The 20,930-nt window shown below is 41.1% G+C and overlaps 1 protein-coding gene across 3 annotated transcripts in view; it reads left to right on the forward strand.

Annotated features, from left to right (window-relative positions):
* The window catches only part of fhod1 (formin homology 2 domain containing 1), a 297,281-nt gene extending 279,983 nt beyond the window's left edge, over positions 1-17,298 (forward strand). For all 3 annotated transcript variants that reach the window (XM_048546635.2, XM_048546636.2, XM_048546637.2), the window contains 4 exons: positions 7,624-7,777; positions 8,914-9,090; positions 15,774-15,850; positions 15,951-17,298. In XM_048546635.2, the coding sequence (XP_048402592.1) occupies positions 7,624-7,777; positions 8,914-9,090; positions 15,774-15,850; positions 15,951-15,977 (435 nt within the window). In that variant the 3' untranslated portion in view covers positions 15,978-17,298. The remainder of the gene's footprint in view (positions 1-7,623; positions 7,778-8,913; positions 9,091-15,773; positions 15,851-15,950) is intronic.
* Positions 17,299-20,930: the final 3,632 nt, after the last annotated feature.

Here is a 20,930-nt window from a genome sequence, read left to right on the forward strand (position 1 = left end):
AGAGGGGGATAACTTTCTAAAGTGTGTTCAGGAGAATCTGATAATGCTGGATCAGAAGAGGAAAATTGATGGGACAGTGATCATTGTATCATAAGTGTTAGGTTATCTCTACTTTCTAGAGATTAGAAAAATGGAATGTGATTTTGTTATAAATTCTGCCTTCTTACAGGGCTTGTCAGGGTTGATACAGGAAGGAAGATTCCTCAGTGGTGGGCGTAGAGCTGTGTAGAACCAGGCACATGTTCTCAAAATAAGGGGCAGGCCATTTGGGGGTGAGAAGAGGAGAAATTTCTTCACTTAGCAAGTATTGAATCTTAGGAATTCTCTGCCCCAGAGCTGTAGAGCCTCAGCCATTGACTATATTCACAAGTGAAATTGATAATTATCTACATATTAAAAACCTCAAGGGATAGTACAAGCCAGTTATATTGTGTGGAAGGTCAGCCATGATGTCACTGAATGGTGAATAGGCTTCAGAGGGCTGAATGGCCTACTTCTGGCCATGTTCTTATATCCCTAGGTTGAGAGGGTTTAATTACATGGACAGAGTGTAGAATGTGTGACTATTGATCTTGGAGAAGAGAAAACTGAGGGGAGGATTGATACAAGTCATTAAATGTTTTTATGGCAGTAGGAAAGAGATTATTGACCAACAAGTGAGCTGCAAGTTATCGAGGGCAGGCTGGAATGTTGAGTTCTGGCCTTGGTCTTCAATGGCAAAGCCAGCTTGAGGGGCTGAATGGCCTGCTCCTTGTTTGTAGGTAAATCAAAATCATGGGAGGCGTTTTGTAGTCGCTGCGGAGAAATTGCTCCCATTAGTGGCAGGTAGGTAAACAAGAAGGAGACACCAATTTACAGTGATTGGTAAAAGAAAAAAAGGTGGGCTACAGGGTAAAGATGGAGTTGGCAGGGGTTATTAGCTGAGTTGCTCTGGCTGTGAGTTGGCACATACTTGGTGGTTTTCTCCCTTGGCTGTAAGGTTTCAATGATTCTGTAGAGCACTGCTTCGGCAGAATATGTATGAAGTGGAAAAGAGTTAATGCTCCAGGTCAATGGTGAAATGTTACCTCTGATTCTGTCTCCATACATGCTGCCTAATGTGCAGTGTACTTCCACCTTTTCCTGGCTTTATTTACTTGTTGGTACTGTCAGGGTACCATTAACACAAAAAAAATGGCCTAAACTGTCCTTATCCACTGCCACCCTCCTCCATCTGGTCAAGCTCATCCTCACTCTGAACAACTTCTCTTCTAACTCCTCTCATTTTCTTCAGGTCAGAGGGGTGGCCATGGGCCCCAGTTATGCCTGTCTCTTTGTGCGGTACGTGAAACATCCTTTGTTCCAGTCCTGTTCCGGCCCCAACCCACAAAACTTTCTTTGATATATCAACGATATCATCAGTGCTGCTTCCCTCTCTTGTCTGGAATTGGGAAACGTCATCAATTTTGCTTCCAATTTCCACCCTGCCCTCACTTTCTCCTGGTCTACCTCTTACTCCTCCCTTCCCTTCCTCGACATCACTGTTTCCATTTCTGGGGATAGACTGGCCATTAATATCCACTATAAACCCACGGACTCCCACAGCTACCTTGACTATACATCCTCACACCCTGTTTCCTGTAAAGCCTCCATTCCATTCTCCCAGTTCCTTCATCTCCATTGCCTCTGTTCTGATGATGCCAACTTTGACAAGGGAGCCTCCAAAATGCCCACCTTCTTCCTCAACTGAGAATTCCCCAGCACCATTCTCAACAGGGCCCTCGGCCACATCTGATCCGTCTCTTCGTCCCTCACCCCCCACTCTTCCCTCCCTCAACAGCGATCGGGTTCGCCCTGTCCTTACCTACTGTCCCAATAGCATCCACATCCAGAGGATCATTAGCCACCATTTCCACCACTTCCAGCACGTTGCCACCACCAGGCACATATTCCTTTCCCCTGCCCTGACACAATTTAGTCTATTGCATTCGCTGCTCGCAATGTGGTCTCCTCTACACTGGGGAAACAAAGCATAGACTGGGTGACCGCTTCACAGAACATCTACATTGTGTCCACAAAAAAGACCCTGAGTATCCAGTTGCCTGCCACTCACCACACCACCGTGTTCCCCGGCCAGCATCTCTGCCTCAGGCTTGCTGCATTATTCCAGTGAAGCTCAGCGCAAGCTGGAAGAACAACACCTCATTTTCTGCTTGGAGACCCTGAATCTTTCAGGAGTCAATATCAAATTCAATAATTTTAGAGCTAAATACCTTCTTCCAAGTCATTTACCCAGTTGCACACCCCGACCACCACCATGATATTGGTGGCTTTCATGACAGCAATCCATTTTCATCTACTAATGGTCCCTATTATCAGCTTTTCTTTCTCTCTGGTTCACCATAATCCATCCCTTTGTCTGCCAACCTGCTGCTCTCATGTTATAGACGCCAGCCCCACCTCGTACTCCTTCCCCCCATCTCATCCCATATTTTCAGCATATATACTACCTTCTGCTCGCTACGATCATTCCTGACGATGGGTCACTGGACCCAAAACATCAGTCATAGAGTTGTACAGCGTAGTTGTGCTTGGTCCACAGATGCTACCAGACCTGCTGAGTTTCTCAAGCAATTTTTGCTTCTCGTGTATCATTTACAGAAATCTGTTATCCTCAAATGACTGGAATAAGCTTCATATTCCAGACATGAGTGATGAGTTTACTCAATTGGCTTCATTGTTTTTTGCTGTGTAGTTATTTGGAAATGGAATTTCTTCAGTCGCTGTAAACATTAACAATGCCTCCCGACCCAGGTATCTGATTTCCTTACCTTCTATGACAATAAAAACCCAGCGAAGAGACAGTATGGGTTATTGTTTAAAAGCTTGGAAGTAATTCCTGCACTACTTCCGCCTTTAGAGCCTTCTAGAAATTCTCCTAGCCCTGGATTTTTCATGGTTTAGCATTGGGGCTGTAAATTGAAACATATTGGAAGAATCTTTGCAAAACAATGCAGAGAGGAATGAAGGCACAGGTCCAAGGGATCAGATATGTCTAAGATAGGTTCGTACACTCAGGAATTGAAATGTAAAATCACTTTGTAACAAGATGAATTGTATTTTTATACAAAAAGATTTTTAAACATGGTGCATAATTTAGCCCAGCTAGATTCGGAATAAAGAAACGTCACAATTCTTAATGTTATCTGCTACATCTGAAATGGAAACATTTAGCATTGCCATTACCACTTGAGGAATTGCCTCCATTTTGGAGCAGTTGATTCAGCTATTGGTAGCTGGAATTAATTGAACCACTGCAGAGGAAATGCTTGACAAGGTCGATGAAAGATTTTTAATCTAACAGCACTTGAAGGGAATAAATGTGCAATGCAGGAGGCAGAGCTGTGTGAGTGTTCTGTTTCTAAGGGCATTGGCCTCCTGGTCTGCATGAGGTCATCTTTTAAAGTCCCCAAGTATCACTGACATTCTGGATGTGCGCTGGGGAGGTCTGCATGGTAGCTTGGCACTATAGATCAAAGCTTGCTTCTAAGTGGTGAATTATGGGCTTGTATTTCCTCTCTAGAGGGCCTGAATATATATTCAAGAGGCCAGAGTTACCTTATCAGATTATAATGTCTTGGTAACTGAAAATCCAGTGAAAGGCAAATCAATGCCACAGGAAAATGTAATGATTACAAATTCCGTGATCTGAGCATGACCAGTGCTGCGACTGGATGCTGGGATTCTGTCCCTATTCAGCCACTATCAAATCTCTGAACTCTCAGGGTTTCGGCTCAGGTAGAGGATTGTTGTGGAGATTCTGAAATACCCCTTGGAAAAGCACCAAGGAGGAGCTGAGGGATCCGAGATGAAACAACGCAAGCAATTTCCATCCGTTATTTTGTAACATAAACATAAAAGATCAGAGCAAATTAGTTTCAGATAAGTGTCCGCATTCGGTGCCAAGTCTTCTGCAGAAATTAAGAATAATTTTGCGACTTAAACCAAGAGTAAGGAAGTCATGTAAATTGCACTGCAATTACACCCCAGTTGAATGCATTAAGGGTATCAGTACGGTCATCTAATTATAACAGTGGATGTGCAAATACTCATTTGTTATGGTTACTTTTGGAACCTACAAATGTTCAGTGAACCTTTTCTTTGCTTTTTGTAGCATGTTCAGTTAACAAAGCCACCAGTGGCAAGGACTGAAAAACTTGTTTAACTTCAGTGAGTGACAGCAATACTGAGGAACCCCTTGCTGCATCTTTCTGAAGTGGGAGTAATTGCTGGAAGCTGTACCTTTTATGTCTGGACACCATAGCGGAAGCAGCTTCATAGATAATAAACTGGAAAATGGTTGTTACTCTTGAGTCACATCAGATTAATCTTAAGGCAATCCTTTGTCCTCCAAATGGCGAATCAGAAGTATCTCCATTGCAAACAAACTGGAACTTCCTTTTTCTTGCTTATCGTTTCTTTTCCCTTGTAACAGCTTAGATTTTGTTTTGTAAATTCTACATTCTCGCAGATGATTATTCGTTGCATGTTCAGAAACTCTCCTCTAATACCCCTTTCACCCTCTGGGCCCAGTAGGAAAAGGTTGTCGTGAGATAACTGCCAATTTGTCTGTCTCTCTGTTGCAGCTTTTCTAGGCATCTTATCAGTGTTAAATAGTACTATAATAATTAGTTCTCTGAGATTTTTGGCTTGTTCTTCCAAAGATTCATATATGTTGTCCTTGAGGTCTGTTTCCATGCTCTAAGACTCTGTCTGTTTCCTATGTCTTCGAAGTTGCAAACAGGAACAGTAAATCATTCTTTCCAGAATGTATAAACATTCATCTCCATGTCTTGCTCAACCTAACCTCTGCAATCAACAGGCTTTTAAAATCCAAGCTTGGCATTGCCTACTCACTGTGTCATGATTAATCTCATTTTCTCTTGTCTTGCTGGTGTGCGAGACAAGCAGCCAAGCTTTTCCAAACCAAACATTCACTGTAAATGGGTTACCATTGACATCAACAAATGGACCTTGGCCATTCGCTTCAGGGCTTCTCATTCCATCTGCCAGTTTACAAAATGAAATCTCCTCTCAGAAAGTTTATCAGGTTTATTTGAGACAGATATTTGTTTTATTAAAGCAAGAGGCATTGTTCCTACTTTACTAAAGAGCCAAAAATTACTTTCACGTGCTGTTGTATCCCCGAATTAGCCTTGTTTCCTTTCTTGGAGTGCACACTGTGCTGATCACACGTAACCTTTGGTATAATTCTGTACCTCAACTGCATTGTGTTGAGCAGTATTTTTATCTTACTCCGTTTTGCGTAAGTATTCTCCATGTGTTTACATTTGTAAAATTTATAATGCTACTAATTTGATTTGCCTTTCAATATTCTAATGTTATATGGGAGAAAGGGCACACGACAAATCTTGAGCGACATTATAACGCTATGTGGAAAATCTCTTTATCTATAAATACAGAGTTGTTAACAAGCCGCCCTCGTTGCTTACAAGAGCATTAAACTCCAGAGACTAAAGTGGGTGTCAGCTGAGGCTAGCAGACAGAGAAATCCACAGTTTAGTTCTTGTCACTCTTGCTGTGGTTTTGTTTCCTACCCACTCAGTCTGGTGGAAGCTTCTTTGAAGCTCTTGGTCTCATTGATCAATCTTCCCGAAACTCAACCCATCACCTGCCTGGAAAATACTTGCTTTTCCTTCAAGTTCGTGCTTTTCATTCTGAGCAATTATGCTCAGCGACATTCTAACAAAAATAATATGACGACTTTCAGCTCGCGTGTAATTTGCATTGAGTTTGGCCTTTGAACAATTTTAATGTTACATCAGAAAATAATTCAGTAAGAACGACTGCGCCTCTGAGTGTGTAGGTCAGAATGACAAGCACAGGGTTTGAACTCTTCTTGTTACTCTCAAGAGATTTCTGGTTATAAAACTGAAGAACGTGCACCATGTCCGGATTTTTTGTTTAGAATTAGATATGAAATCGGAAAAATGTCCAATGCTGTTTTAATATTTGGCTCTGGGCTGTGTTATTTTGGTGAGGTCAGCCTGACCCAGAGCAGAGTTTTTGTTTGTTTGCTTTTCAAGACCAAATGCAATGTTCAATCCAATGTAAGATTATTTTTGAGCACTCTTACCTTTTGATTTGCTTGAGTTATTTTCAAGTACATTTGTCACTGCACATTTGGCCTTTGGTTAATCACATATCAGGAACACAAATGGTTGTAAAATGTTAAGCATACACCAAACAAGTTCCATTCTTCCAAATTCAGAGAATACACTATAAAGGCATCAAATGGGGTCACATATCTACAGCAGAGACAAATCAGAAAAAAAGCCTGACAATACCTGAGCATGATCATCCGACTGAAATGTCCCTTATTCTGTGGATTATAATTCTGTCCAATAGTTAAGTGGTTATTCCATTATCTTCTCATCGAATACAACAACATTGCAATTTGTAAAAGGGCAGTTTTTCAGATTTAAAAGGTTACTGTGTGTGTGTAAAATGGTGGCAGTGTCACTTTACTAGAAATGCATCAACATCAAAATAGACTGACAGTTTCACGAAGAATGTCTTTGTTTATGGTTTAAAAAAAAACCAATGAAGTTTTGATTTTAGTTGTGTAATGAGAGAAAATTCCACAGGAGATTAAGTTTCTCTTTTCAAGGTCCACAAAGTATTTGTGGATAAGGGAGGCCGTTAGGTGTATTGTGGTCCGAAGGTCCAGAAAGACCCTGGGTTTCGTTGTGGCATTATCCAACTGCCTTTGAAGAATTGTCAGTTTTTTTTTATCTCCACGAATCTGTCTGTCCGATAAGTACTACACACTGTACAGCACTTTTCACTGCATTTTGTAACAAGGTACACATGACAATAAATATGTCAAATCAAGTACTGAATGTTTGCGTGTGCTCATGTGACAATCCCCCCCTGCATTCCTTCTCCAAAACCTTGCAACTTATGCTGGTATATTTCCGGTTCATCTTTTCCATACCATTGACTATCTTAAAAAATAATTCCTAACTTCAGTTGCAAGATGCCTCCTTTTAAGGCCAAAGAGCTTGGGGTTTTTTTTTGGCATATGTTCAGCCGTCTCTGCACTGTCTCTAAGAATTGAACATTTCCCTCAGGACTTGGTGGCCAGAACAGGACCCTAGACTGACCAGAGCACTGTGGTCTGATTCCAGTCACGTCTGACTTGTAGTCTACTGTTTTACCTTCACGTTATTTTATATTGGCTTTGCCAGTCGCTGGTTTGCATTCGTTGAACATTTTGAGTGTCAAGTATTTCCCTCAAAAAGCAGTGACAGCGTGATAAAACAACAAGAGTTTGTGTGTTCACATATTAATAATGTACTGTCCAAACGCCAAGTAAGTATTTATGTTAATCACCTATTAATGGAGAGGCAAGTAATATTATATCCAATTAAGGCAACAGGATGTCCACTTCAAATATTTATTTTTTATGTAGTGTTCACTGTAAAGTTTCCCATTAATTTATAACATTTTGTGTGTCACGAAGAGACCCAAAGCTTTCTGGTCATTGTGAGCAGAAACAAGCCCACTTTATGTTGAAAACCAGTCTCACTGAGTGATGTTTCTCTTCACAAACTATTGCAGACTGCAAAGTTCTCCACAGCAGCTGGTAGCACTGAGAGTAGCCCAGCCCCTGAAACGCCAGATCGCCAGCTACAAGCAGATGAGGAGCATGAGAACATGAAGAATATTTTGTCAGTTCCAGAGCCACAGACTCGAAGGAGCAGAGGCAACAGATGTGAGCTTTACTTCTAAAATTTTTTTCTTTGGGAGTTGCCCATGCTGCTCTTTGCATTATGTCTAGCCAGAGCATTTTAGCAATCTGCACATCTCCGACTGTAGCTCACCAATTTAGTGTGAATGGAGGTGAAATTCTCTCCAAAATTCAGTCCTGGGGCAATGTTTACCATAATCCATTTCAGGATGTAGCATTGTACTTTGTATTCTTTTAAGAAATAGTTCAGGATCCTTTGCGATTAATTACTGTAGAATTTAGATGTATACTGTGAAAGCTGCTGCAGATGGTTCAACTCCTAATGCCTTCATCACTTGATAGTACAGGCCCTTGCTGAGGTCCCAATCCATCTCTAACAAACACCGTCCAGTATCCTGTCAATTGGGTGATTTCATTTTAGAAGCAACATAGAGAGTGTTGTCTGGCTATTTCACCATGATATGCATTACAACCTAATTAGATGAAGCTCACATCTGTCTTCCATAAACATGTTCTTTCCTGATGGATAGTAACTGGGTGCCGGGACCTGGGCTGATTTATTTTTTAATTCTCCCTATCGCAGAAGTTGATCCCTGCACCCACTGTGGTTCAGAAGTGTTAATTCTGAGCAGGCTAAACATGAAATCTAATGATACCTTATTTTCAGTCAACTCAGCATTTGGCACTTCCCAACTGAAACATTGGAGCTTTGGGTTGGACCTCGGCACAGATAATGGGGCTCCCTGCAGTTTTGTGTGGGATCATTCTCAATCGGAGTTCAGTAGAGATTATGGACCAATTATTTTATACAAACTCAAGTACAGGATATATGGTAACCTCCTTTGATTATACAGGCAAGAAAGAATTCAAGCTGTCCATTGCATTGATAATATTGATTTTATAAAAACACAATAATTTAGCTCTGATATTCTTTGTTAGAAATAATTATGGAATGATAAGAGTCTAGTTTGTGTCTTTATTGTATACAACTGGTAGCCCAGTTTGCACATAGTTGTATATTGTATTTGTTTCATCTACTAGAGACACAAGGTTAGCAGAACTGTTTGATCTTTGATCACACTATACATTACAGACATCAGTGCAGCAGTCGTTTTTGTACTCAACTGATAGTGATGTTTTTTCTTGTTTAATATTTACAGCTATAGGAAGGGTCAGTCCACCTCATCCTTCTGTTCCTAAAGATGAAGTAGCAACTCCACCTGATGATGCTACGGATGAAATTATGGACCGCCTGGTCAAATCGGTCACTCAGAATCCCAACCAGAGGCCATCTACCCCAAAGGAACGCAAGAGGTCACGAGCAAATAGGAAATCTTGTAAGTGTTTTCATATGTAATGATTGACATCAGATCTTTGTGGGAGTGGGCAGGAGGGTGCTGCAACAGCAGTGCCTCTTTCCCTAAAAACCTGTGAGATACAAAATGAAACAAATTTATGACTTATTTCTAACAAAACAGGACCGTGTTTTCAACAGAATCCTAATGATAAAAGAACTGTCCCTTGTAATAATGGTAATGTTTCAATATTTTATACAGCATTTCCCTATTTGCAAGTCCATAACTTGATGTAAATGCTATATAAAAAAAAATTACTGTGGACTGTTTAAAAGAAACCCTTTCACTCTCACCTAACCAGTCAAAGGTAAAACATCTCCAGTGATAGCAGCATCACTTCCTGTCCTTACTGTTATTGCCTTTTGACACTCAGTATCCCCTGTGTCTGATTTTACTTCAGGATGTTTTTTCTTTGTCTGAAGATGCTATATACTTGCAAGTTGCTGAAGTTAAATTAGCTGAGGCAGAATGTTGGCCCAAGTTATACAGTCATTGGCAAAGTGTTAACAAGTCCTGGCCTTGAGAAAAGCTGAGAACAAAATAAACTCTGGAGCATAGGTATTGTCCATTCCAAGCACACTTTGAATTCTTTGCTGTTTATGAGGATTTGTGGCAATCAGCAACGGCAGACAATCTGATCAACCAATCACGTTGAAAAATCCTCACAGACAGCAAGGTAGGAAGTAAAAGGCAAGAAGTATAAACTATATTTAAGTAACTGTACAAACAGTGAAATAATGATTGGAATGTACATATGAGAAGACTGCAGAAACAAGAACAGAAAAGCTCAACAGGTCTTGCAGCATCTTTGGAGAGACATCAGTGTTAATGCTGGGCCTGAAATGTTAACTCTGATTTCTATCTGCAGATACAGCCAGACCTGCTGAGGTTTTCTAGCAATTTCTTTTTTTGTTTCTAACTTCTAGCATCCACTGTTTTCTTAGTTTTTATTTGGGAATACTGCAGTGTGGTTCTCAGATCCAGAATTTTGGTCATGTTGAATGTCCAGCTCTGATCATAACTGATAATTTCAAATAAACCTTCAAGGTAGGAAAATTTGTAGTTTGATAACTGTCAGCTAGCCATGTGTAATTATGTTAAAATCCTCCAGATTCCTCTAGTTGAATATAGTTTTATTATTTATAAAAATGCTTCTCAATTGCAACATTTCTCACTGAATTTTGCACGTTTTGGGCTTTCTTTGTTGCAGTCCTCTGCACTCAATATGAACCAGTTTAGATTCAGTGCACTCATATGTCCCTCGTCAATAAGCTATTTCTTAGCTGGTGTTAATCAGTGCAGAATATGGTATAGGTTTGCTGAATGCTCATTGTTGGCTTTCTTGTTGATTGAATAGATCCACTTATCTTTATCATTTGCAAGTTGTTTCTTTGCTCTTCTTAAAAGCAGCTCACTATTACACTCATTGCTATGTGCTGTAATGGTGATCCTTTGGCAGTGAATAAACTACAGGTAGAATATGCTGAATGTTTTATTTCACCATGTCTCCCACTTTGTTCCCCACTCTGATTATGGACAGATAAAATTCTTTTCCCTGAAGCATGTGAATTGGCATGATGGACAACTCTAGGACTTGACCTTCTGGCTTACTGGTTGTGAAATTACACTGTCCAAGTATCTGACCTAGTGAGTCATTTATAATGAAAAATGTACACGCACGTTGCATTATTCATATTGGTATAATTCCTCAGGGCACGTAACACTGTCAGTCAGGATTATGAAAAGTAACATGGCATGCAGTGACTAGCTCACACCTTTGTCTAGCTTGCTGTGATAATGTGATTCATTCACTAATATGAGTGACCTTTTGCCAACTACCCCTCCATTTTATGAGTGCAACATTCACTAACCTTTAATCATATGAAAAATCAACTACATTGTAATAATACAGTTTTCTTTGAAGTGAGTCTTTTTTCAAGATAAGTGCTATAATACAGCGGTTGGAGCAAGCCAATTAGTTTCAAACTGCCAACAGAAATTGACATATTTAATGCAACTGCACCATTGTTACAGGAAAAGAAAACCAGTCATTGACCTCGAACCTGACATTTAGAAGAAATCGACAAATAGGGCCCAAGCAATTTCCACAGAATCCAATTACCTCAGAAAGCCATAACATTAAATTCCATTTATATAGCACCTTTAACAAAGTGAAATATCTCAAAGGGTATCACAGGAATATTATCAAACAAAATGATAGACTAAACTGCAGAAAGAGACCATCGCTCCTGCTGTTCCGTGCATAGTGGCGCATGCGGCAAAGTATATGTCTATGTCTGTTTCCACAGCTAGATTTTCCTATGAGATATTTCTGCCCTGTCACCAGATGGTCTAGCTTGATGGCTGCAACACCACATCAATCAGACTTCCCTGCTTTCATCACTTACCACAGATGCAATGGAAAGACTTAAAAGTTGATTCTCAACCTATTAGATCACAATGCAAACATGCCTTCTGTGTGTCACTCAAACCCAGAGCCTCTGGCTCAGAGGCAATGATGCTACCTACCGTGTCACAAGGCATCCTGTGTTCCCCTCTCACAAGGCGGTCACAGGTGATAAGAGATGGAAAACGCACAAGAGCCAGACCCTCCATTTGGATGAGTGGAGAAATATCTGATGGCTGTAGGACTGAAGGAGGTTACAGAGTCGGGGAGGTTGATGCCAGGGAAGGATTTCCAAATAAGAATGAGAACTTTAAAAGCAGGGTCAACCAGGTGCTAGCGTAGGTCAATGATTACATAGGCAAAGTGGGAAGGGAACTAGATGTCAGATGGTTTACAGGCAGCAGTGTTTCAGATAAACTCAAGGGTGAGGCAGGTGTAAGACCGAAAGTTAGTTTGGAGAGTGCTGATATAGCCAAAGTCCCAGTCTAACACTGCAATAGGCAAAGTCTCAAATTAACAGGAAATAATCAAACATCAATCTCACACACCTACAAATGAGGGCTTTTCAGCAGATGATCTGAATTGGAATTGAAGTTAGGAAATTTTGCAGAATTGCGTGTAAGCAATCTTGCCATTGTAAAATCCACAGCCACAGAACAGCACAGTGGCTCAGTGATTAGCACTGCTGCCTCAGAGCGCCAGGGACCTAGATTTGATTCCAGCCTTGGATGACTGTCTGTGTGGAGTTTGCACTTTCTCTCCGTGTCTGTGCGGGTTTCCTCTGGGTGCTCCAGTTTCCTCCCACTGTCCAAAGACGTGCGGGTTAGGTGGACTGGCCATGCTAAATTGCCCGTAGTGTCCAGGGATGTGCAGACTAGGTGGATTAATCTTGGTAAAATGCAGGGTTTTTGGATGGCACGTAAATGGGTCAAGTGTTTCGACAATGTGGAAGAAGGTCTTGAGTTACAGGGGTATAGAAATGGATTGTATAGGGTGGAATTAATCCCTGTTAAGAGTGAGATGGTACAGTCTGAAAACAGTAACAAGACAAGGGAGTACGCAATGAACGGCAAGTCATTAGGAAGCTCAGAAGAACAGAGTGGGATCTTGTGATACTTGTCCACAGATCCCTGAAGGCAGCAGGCTAGATAACAGGGTAGCTAAGAAGGCACAGGGGCACTTGCCTTTAATAGTTGACGCATAGATTATAAGAGCCACAGCTGCAGCACTGTGTGCAGCTCTGGTCACTGCGCAAGCAGGAAAGATGTGATTGCAGTACAGGGGAAGTAAAAGAGATTCACCAGGATTTTGCCTGGAATGGAGCATTGCAGTTATGAACAGGGGCTGGATAAACTTGGGTTATTTTCTTTGGAGCAGAGAAGCTTGAGGAGGAACATGAGTGAATTGTATAAGATTATGAGGGGCATGGACAGGGTGAACAGATAGTAGCTGTTCCCTTCAGTTGAAGAGTTAACAATGGGAGGGCATGCTTTTAAGGTGAAAGGTAGGGGGAATTGGAGGAAAGATTGGACGTCTAGAATGCACTGCATGGGAGGGTATGGTTAAGGCAGGTACCTTCCCAACCAGTTAAAAGTACTTGGATGAGCACTTGAAATGTCATAACATTCAAGGCTATAGGCCTAGTGCTGGAAAGTGGAACTAGTGCAGATTTAGTGTAGTTTTGGCAGTTTGGACTCAATGTGCTGAAGGGTCTCTTCTGTTTTGTTTAATGCTTCTTTAATTATTCAGGATTGCCATTGGAAATTGTTACTTGTGGTTGGCCCTAAATGAAACTTCAGAATCTTTTTATCACACTTATTGAAACAATTAAAATGCAAGTCTTCAGGCAGTGCCCTTCATTTGCTCTCTAACTAACTGGGGTTTTTACAATTTCTATAATTTTCCTGTTCTTTCAGCAAGTGAATTGTCTTTGTTTTAGAACGGAATACCACTTACTGTCACTTGTATTTCAGGTCGCTGGTTAAGGATTTGTCCCTTTGCTTTCTGTGGAGGGCAAATTTGATGCTGCTTTAATTCATATTTTTATTGTCAGCATAGTTCATGTTGGCAAACGTTGGTAAAAAGAATTGTAAAATATCGTTAGTCCTAGTCAATAAAAAATGATTGATTAGAAGTCTTTTTATTTGAGAAAGGAGGAGGTAAGTATTAACATCTGTGAAGTGAACAGTCAGTATTGGGAATTAAAGCAATTTGCTGTGCACTACTCAACATTCCTACAAAGTGCCATTAACCAGAATACCAGGTCAGGTTAGATGTTAGCCATGGTCCTGTTGGTAATGCACTCCTTTTGAATCTGAAGGTGATGATAAAGATGCTTACAGATAATACATATCAGTAGATGATAAATATGGAGGATAGCTGGAAATTGCAGAAAGATTTTCAGCAGAGTGGAATACCATAGAATCATAGAGTCCCTACAGTGTGGAAACAGACCCTTCAACCCAACAACTCCACACCGGCACTCAGAGCATCCCACCCAGACCCATTCCCCTTATCCACACGTCCCTGAATACTATGGGCACTTTAGCATGGCCAATCCACCTCGCCTGCACATCCTTGGACTATGGGAGGAAACCCACGCTGGCGCAGAGAGAATGTTCAAAGTCCATACAGACAGTTGCCCGAGGGTGGAATCAAACCCGGGTTCCTGGTGCTGTGAGGCAGCAGTGCTAACCACTGAGGCACCGTGCCACCCAATGTCAAACGGAATTCACTGGAAAAGCATGATGTAATGCACTTGGAGAAGGCTAACAAAGCACGGGATTACATAATGAATGGTAGGACCTTGGAGAGTACAGATGATCAGAGGGACCTTGGTGGGTGTATCCAGAGATCGCTGAAAGGAGCAGGGCAGGGAGCTAAGGTGGTTAAGGAGACAGGTAGGAGACATTTGCCTTTATTAGCTGAAGAATCAAATACAAGAGCAGGGATGTTCTGCAGGAACTGTATAAATGCTGATTGAGCCACATTTGGAGTAATGCGTGAAGTTCTAGTCACCACATTACGTAAAGGATGTGATAGCAATGGAGAGTGTGCACCCTAAAGATTTGCCGGAATGTTGCCTGGTCTGCAGGGTCTGAGCTATGAGGAAAGGTTGGAGAGGCTGGGGTCATTTTCTTTGAAGCAACAAAGCTTGAGAGTGCAACAAAAATGTATAAGATTTTGAGGGGCGCAGATAGAATAGACAGGAATGCACTTTTTGCAATAGTAGAGATGTCCATAATCAGGGCTGTAGACTTAAGGTAAGAGGAGAGTTGAGGAAAAATGTTTTCATCCAGAGGGCAGTTGGAGTCCAGAACTCACTTCCTGAAAGCGTGATCAAGGCAGGAACTCTAGTTACATTTAAGCAGCATTAAGATAGAGCCATAGAGTCACACAGAACATAAACAATTTGCCGTCTCTCCCTGGATCCTATCTGCTCTAACCTTACTAACCAGTCTACCATGCAGGACCTATGCTCACTTGCATTGTCAAAGACTCCAAGGCAATGGGCTACAAGCTGGAAAATGCGATTGGTGTAGTCAGATCTTTGTTCACTGGCATGGACAAGAAGGGCTGATTGGCCTGCTTCTGTGCTATAAGCTCTTGACTCTATAACTTATGGGTTCAAATCTCACTTTGTGGCATTGTCAAGTGCAAGAGTTGCCACTTTTTGACTGGCAGCACTCGCTGGGCAGGGCTTCCATCCCTGCGATCTTAATTCTGGGCAAAGGCCCTCGTGCAGCCTTGTCATTGCCTGATTGGTGTGTTGTTCATGAACCTAGGAAGAGGCAGCACAGGCCTTTCACTAGCTCCATAGCAAGACCCCCTACTGCGTTGACAAGACTAGCTGGTTGTTATCACACTGTGATCGTGTGGAATATAGTCGTGAATATCCTTCCAAAACAGCTGTGAAGTGCTGTGGGATGTCCGGAGGTTAAGAAACATGCTGTATAAAAACAAGTTTGTTCTTCTGTCAAAGGTCAACCTGATGTTGGTCCACATCCTGATACACTGTCTCCTGTCCTGGTGAAATGACTTTCTCTGTATCCGAGAAGAATATTTCAGGTGCACCAGTGTGAGTTGTAATATCTCCCAAAATGGTTGCATTCCCTGAATAGAATGGTGCTGTGCAGGTTTGCACCATTTCAGAGGAACTTCCATGGTCATCCCATTCGGAATGGGGTGAGAGTGGCCAGAGTATTAGACAGAAGTGTTCAGTCTTCCTGTACTAATGGTGATTGCTCTTTCTGTGCAGTACGGCGAACCCTGAAGAGTGGTCTGACCCCGGACGTGGTCCAAGCCTTGGGTTTGTCCAAAGCCCCAGAAGTGGAGGTATAAGACTTTATGGATGTGAATGAAACCCAGTGATCATCTGCGACGTCTTCACGAATTAGCACCGAAAGATTGAGAAAGTGTTTTCTTATCCCTCCAGATTCCTGAACTTCACAAGTACTTTTAAACGTTACAGTGCACCTTGTAAGTGCAGGTTGTTGGACGGAATCACGCTGATGACGTTGAATCGTAAGAGGACGGCTCACTAAATATTGCAGCCCAGTTCATTCTAGATAATGGATTCAGAGGTCAGATCAGAGTTCAGTCAAAACAATGATAGTATTCTTTTCTCCAATTAGACTGAATGATGATGTTTTCCCTCAAGGCTACAAGTGTTCAAGTGAAAACTCTGATCCGTAGTTTTCCCCATTAAATTTCCCCCAGTCTTTTCTGAAGGTAGTGTCTCTTGCTTCTGGAGTACCATTCGGTTGTTGGTGTTCATTCTCCAGTATCATTCGTGATTTTGAAACTGGACAGTGTGTGACATGAGCTCTTAGTCATCAAGGGGCTTTACAACTGAACTAAACTTTGTCCTCCTCCATGGTCCATACATCTACTCCCAAGATGAGTCGATAGATGGCCGTCAAATATGGAAGCACGGGCTAAATTTCCTCTTCCCCAATCCAGAGACACAAAGATCCTTCCCCTCCCCATGGTGGTCTGTCAGTAGTTAGCAAATTCACTACAGACTACCAATGGAGCTTTTACTTCCACAGGTGTGTATGGCTGACCCGTACATAATATATTTAGTCACTGGGCCATCACCAGGAGATGCCACTGAACTACTTTAAACACTGTGGACATAACCCCTATGGACTTAGTGGAACGATCACATCTATAACAATAAATATTTAAATTATGTATAAGTACTGGTCTTTAAACAGGAAAGCTATGTTGTAAAGATACCTTAAACTGACAGGGTAGTGAATTGACATGAAACTAAAGATTGCTACATCAATGAAGAAAGCATATTTGTTTGTCAGACTACAACGTAAACATATTCAAAGTTGTCTTCAATATTAAACATCGTTTGCAGATATGGACAAACTAGCATGTTCATAGGCAGTCCACGTTACAAATACAAATTTCCACTGGATTTCTCACTTATCATTTAAATGACCGTTTAGAGGCAGTATTAAGATATCACCTTCTAAGAAAGCGCTAATTGACAACTTGATCAATAGATTAGCTGCAGTGTAGTTCCAACAATTATCTACCAAGATCCAAATATACCTTCCATCAAATGTTGCTGAATTAAAGAGATTGCTAAAATAGGAAAATATACCAAGTGCTACCAATGAACACCATTCTACATTTTAAACTATAGGATCAAAGGTTTTCCAGGACTGTGTGATGTATTTTCATAAACTATATATTTTTATCTGTGAGATTTAAATTTTTGAATGTTTGTATAAGTGTTGTTACAACAATTAAATGTTCCACATTTTTCTTGTGTAGCTTTGCTTTTTGTTTTGTTGACTCTGAAAATCTGTTGACTTTATCTTTATTTCAATATGCCTTTCAAATCACAGGGCTGTGATTGATCAAGAGATTTAAAAACTTCCTCTCATCTAACGTAGAGACACTGCAAAACTTGATCCTGATAGGTTCTCCCTGCTTCATACTCAGTCCTCACACAAATAACTTGCAGTTGGAAAACGCCATCACTAGTGGAGTCCGGGGCCTAGGATGATTCACACTGCGTAGGGCCCCTCTCCTCCCAGGACAAATCCGTGCACCTCCACTCCCTCAAGCTTTTTCTTCCACTCCATCTTCCAAATAAACCAGAAACAAAACAAAAAAAAGCCGTACTCTCACCTATTCAAAAGGTCACCTTCCACCTTGGCTGCCAGTTCCTCTAAGATGCCAGCACAGACAACCCCCCTTCCCCCCAACTCCCCAAAACCCCCAAACCTCCCACTTCACCATGGGGCATGGACTGATTGCCCAATTCACCCTACAGAGGGCACTAGGATGGTTCTGCTGCTGGCCAAGTGCTGATTATTACCAGCAGGCACATCAAAGCAAATCATACCACATCCTCCAGGTATGGGAGTACCACATGTAAATTCCAAGCTGCTTCCTTACAGTTTGGTAAAATCTGTTACCACTTTTATAAGACTTGGAAATGCAAACCCATCCTCTAACACTCCAACATGAAACTAATGAAACAGAAACTGGTATTTCCGCACGAGTGAACTCCAGCAAGAACTTTCCAAAGCTGTACAATGATTAAGGCCATTCAGCCCATTTGTCTAAAAGAAAATAAACTGATCTTCTGATTAAGTCATCCAACTTGCTCTTTATTAATCCTCATAGGCTTTGACCTCACCATCATTTGACAGTCTAAATCTGTCCCAAATTAGCTGAAAGCTATTGGCAGTTCTGCGTTACCAGAAGTTCTGCATCTTCCAGTCAACTGTAGACTGATCTGTTTCATTGGGATGACATAAAGGGTACAATGACACACGTTCGATGATCAGGCTGTTCTCCCAGTGCCTTATCAATATTCATCATGGAATCCCAAATCCATTGGATTCTCTTGTCATGATGTTCCACTCGTTGTGACCATGTCATATTCTTCATCTGTCATTTCTATATGTTCGTGTGAATTGGATTTGACCTCCCTCGTGTCCACGGTACTTTGTGTAGATTGGCTGTGTATGTCCCTGCAAAATTATCATGATTACATTGCAAGGCAAGACGTTAGCTGTGAAACACCTTGCACCATCCTGATGAAGTGCCGAGCACTTTAATGACAAATATGTGTTCCTTAAATTTTCCTGAGTCTGGGCATCCTGATCTCACTGTTAGGACAAACCTTGAAGTAGAGTTTTGGGTTTACTGTTTCTATACTATGTAATATTTCATACTTTTGTAAAGTCAGCTTCTGACTTTTTCTTTTACCCCCAAGAGCCCGAGTCTGGAGTTTTCCCTCGGAATCTGAATCTGTGTTCTTCAGGGCCAGTCTTCTTGCGCTCTGCAATATTGCCTCCAGGACTGGAATGTTTCAATGGTGCCCTGGCGGCCAAATCTGAAACAATGCATAAGGTGCAGTCTGACCAGAACATATCATTTTCTGACTCAGTTTTGGCAGTATCGTTCAGTATTTTATACCCTTTGTTGGTTGCCACTGTATGTTGACGTGATTAACATCTGCAATTCTTTTATCCACATATTTGCGTGTTTCTCTGTTATTCAATATATATGTTGTCCACATTTTGTTACGATGGGTAGTAACTCATTTCCCAGCCATGATTCTTTATGTTTATAGATTTACTTTAACTTCTTGATTCGTGACTGTGTCCTCTGACCGTGTACGCTTCCACCCCTGACTTGGTGAACTTGCCAAATTGCTTTCAGTTTATAAAAAGTCATAGATGTAAATTGAAACCTAAACTGACCTGAGCACTAGTTCTTGAGGTACTCACTCACAAAATGCCCATATGACTCCCCTCCAACAGCGAATGAGCTCTCATTCTTTTCTTCTGTAATTTCTTATTTATTTCAAAATTTTACTTAAAAATCATTGGCCTTGGAACTTAAAACACCATAGGAACGGCTGCTACTTATCAAAAATTCTCCAAAGATACAAATACATTGAGCCTAATTGCTTTTTGAGAAGCTATTGTTCCAATCCATTAAGTCTGTCAGACAGATTTTTTTGTACAATAGTTCCTGATAATCAGCACAGAATGAGATTTATTCCGAATGATTGATTCTAGGAGTGAACGTCATTGGTGTAAAACTAATGATTCTGCTATTTTATGGACCAAATACAGCACCTTTTCAGTATTCTTAGCTCATTTCTTGGTTTTCTCTTCATTCACTCTGTTCCCTTCTCTTTCAGGACTTTCTTTGACTCCAATTTGCCAGTATACAAAAACACATTAGCTTATTTCCAATCCAGTAGCATGTTCCTAAATTCAGAAATATTCTTATGATGGGTGTCTGCAATTTGAACAGAATAGGGTACAAGCAGCAGACAAGATTGAAGGACACCAATTGGCAGAGTATTGGAATAGTTTGGTTTAGAGGTGAGAAAGACGTGAGAAAGATTAGATGTGTTTTAGCAGCAGATGGAGTGATACATAGGCATTATATGTCAGAGAGGGCACGTATTGTTTTGGGGGAAAAATGGGTTTAGAAACTCTGCTTTAGTTGAAGAAGATGCTGAGGGTTCAAGCTTCAACTTTTAAATATCTAGCCTTGCAAATTGCTGGCAATGCATGCTTACAATGACAGGAAGTGGACTTTTCTGAACAATGGCTCCAAAGTTCTAGCTCCATAACCAATGAAAATTAAAAATACAGGAGAAAACAGAGAGACAACAGAGAAGGAAAAATGGCAAATTGGAGTCAAAGAAAGTCCTGAAAGAGAAGGGAACAGAGTGAATGAAGAGAAAACCAAGAAATGAGCTAAGAACGTTTTAAATTTCAGAGCTAAGGATGTTCTAACAACGATTTATTACCTACTAGATTCAGCTTTTAGATGACAATAAATCTGTTTGGTAACTCCCTAAAGCATGTTAAATTTGTTGAAATTCATAGTCACTTGACAACTTGGGATGATTTGCAATTTCTTTTCTTTATTCATTGATGGGATGAGGGCATTGCTGGTCGGCAGCATTTATTGCCCATCCCTAATTACCCCAAGAGCAGTTAAGAGTCAATCACATTATTGTGGGTCTGGAGTCACATGTAGGCCAGACCAGGTAAAGATGGTAGTTTCCTTCCCTAATGGACATGAGTGAACCAGTTGGGTTTTTCAGACAATCACAATGGATCCACAGTCACCATTAGATTCTTAATTGCAGACATTTATTGAATGCAAATTCCACCATCTGCTGTGGTGGGATTTGAACCTGACCCTCTGGATTAACAGTCCAGCGTTAATATCACTAGATCATCGCCTCCTCTTTGTTGACAAGGTATGTCTTTCTTGCCACAGGTTGTTGGAAACTATACACATTCAGGTTCATTGTTATTTTCTGGTAAAGATGTGGAATAGCTTTCTATCACACCCGGTTACCTGTTAGTGTCAACGAATTGTGTAAAATGACGTTAGACAATTGGGGTTG

This window comes from Stegostoma tigrinum, chromosome 16, assembly GCF_030684315.1.
Source record: "Stegostoma tigrinum isolate sSteTig4 chromosome 16, sSteTig4.hap1, whole genome shotgun sequence".
NCBI classification, from domain to species: Eukaryota; Metazoa; Chordata; class Chondrichthyes; order Orectolobiformes; family Stegostomatidae; genus Stegostoma; species Stegostoma tigrinum.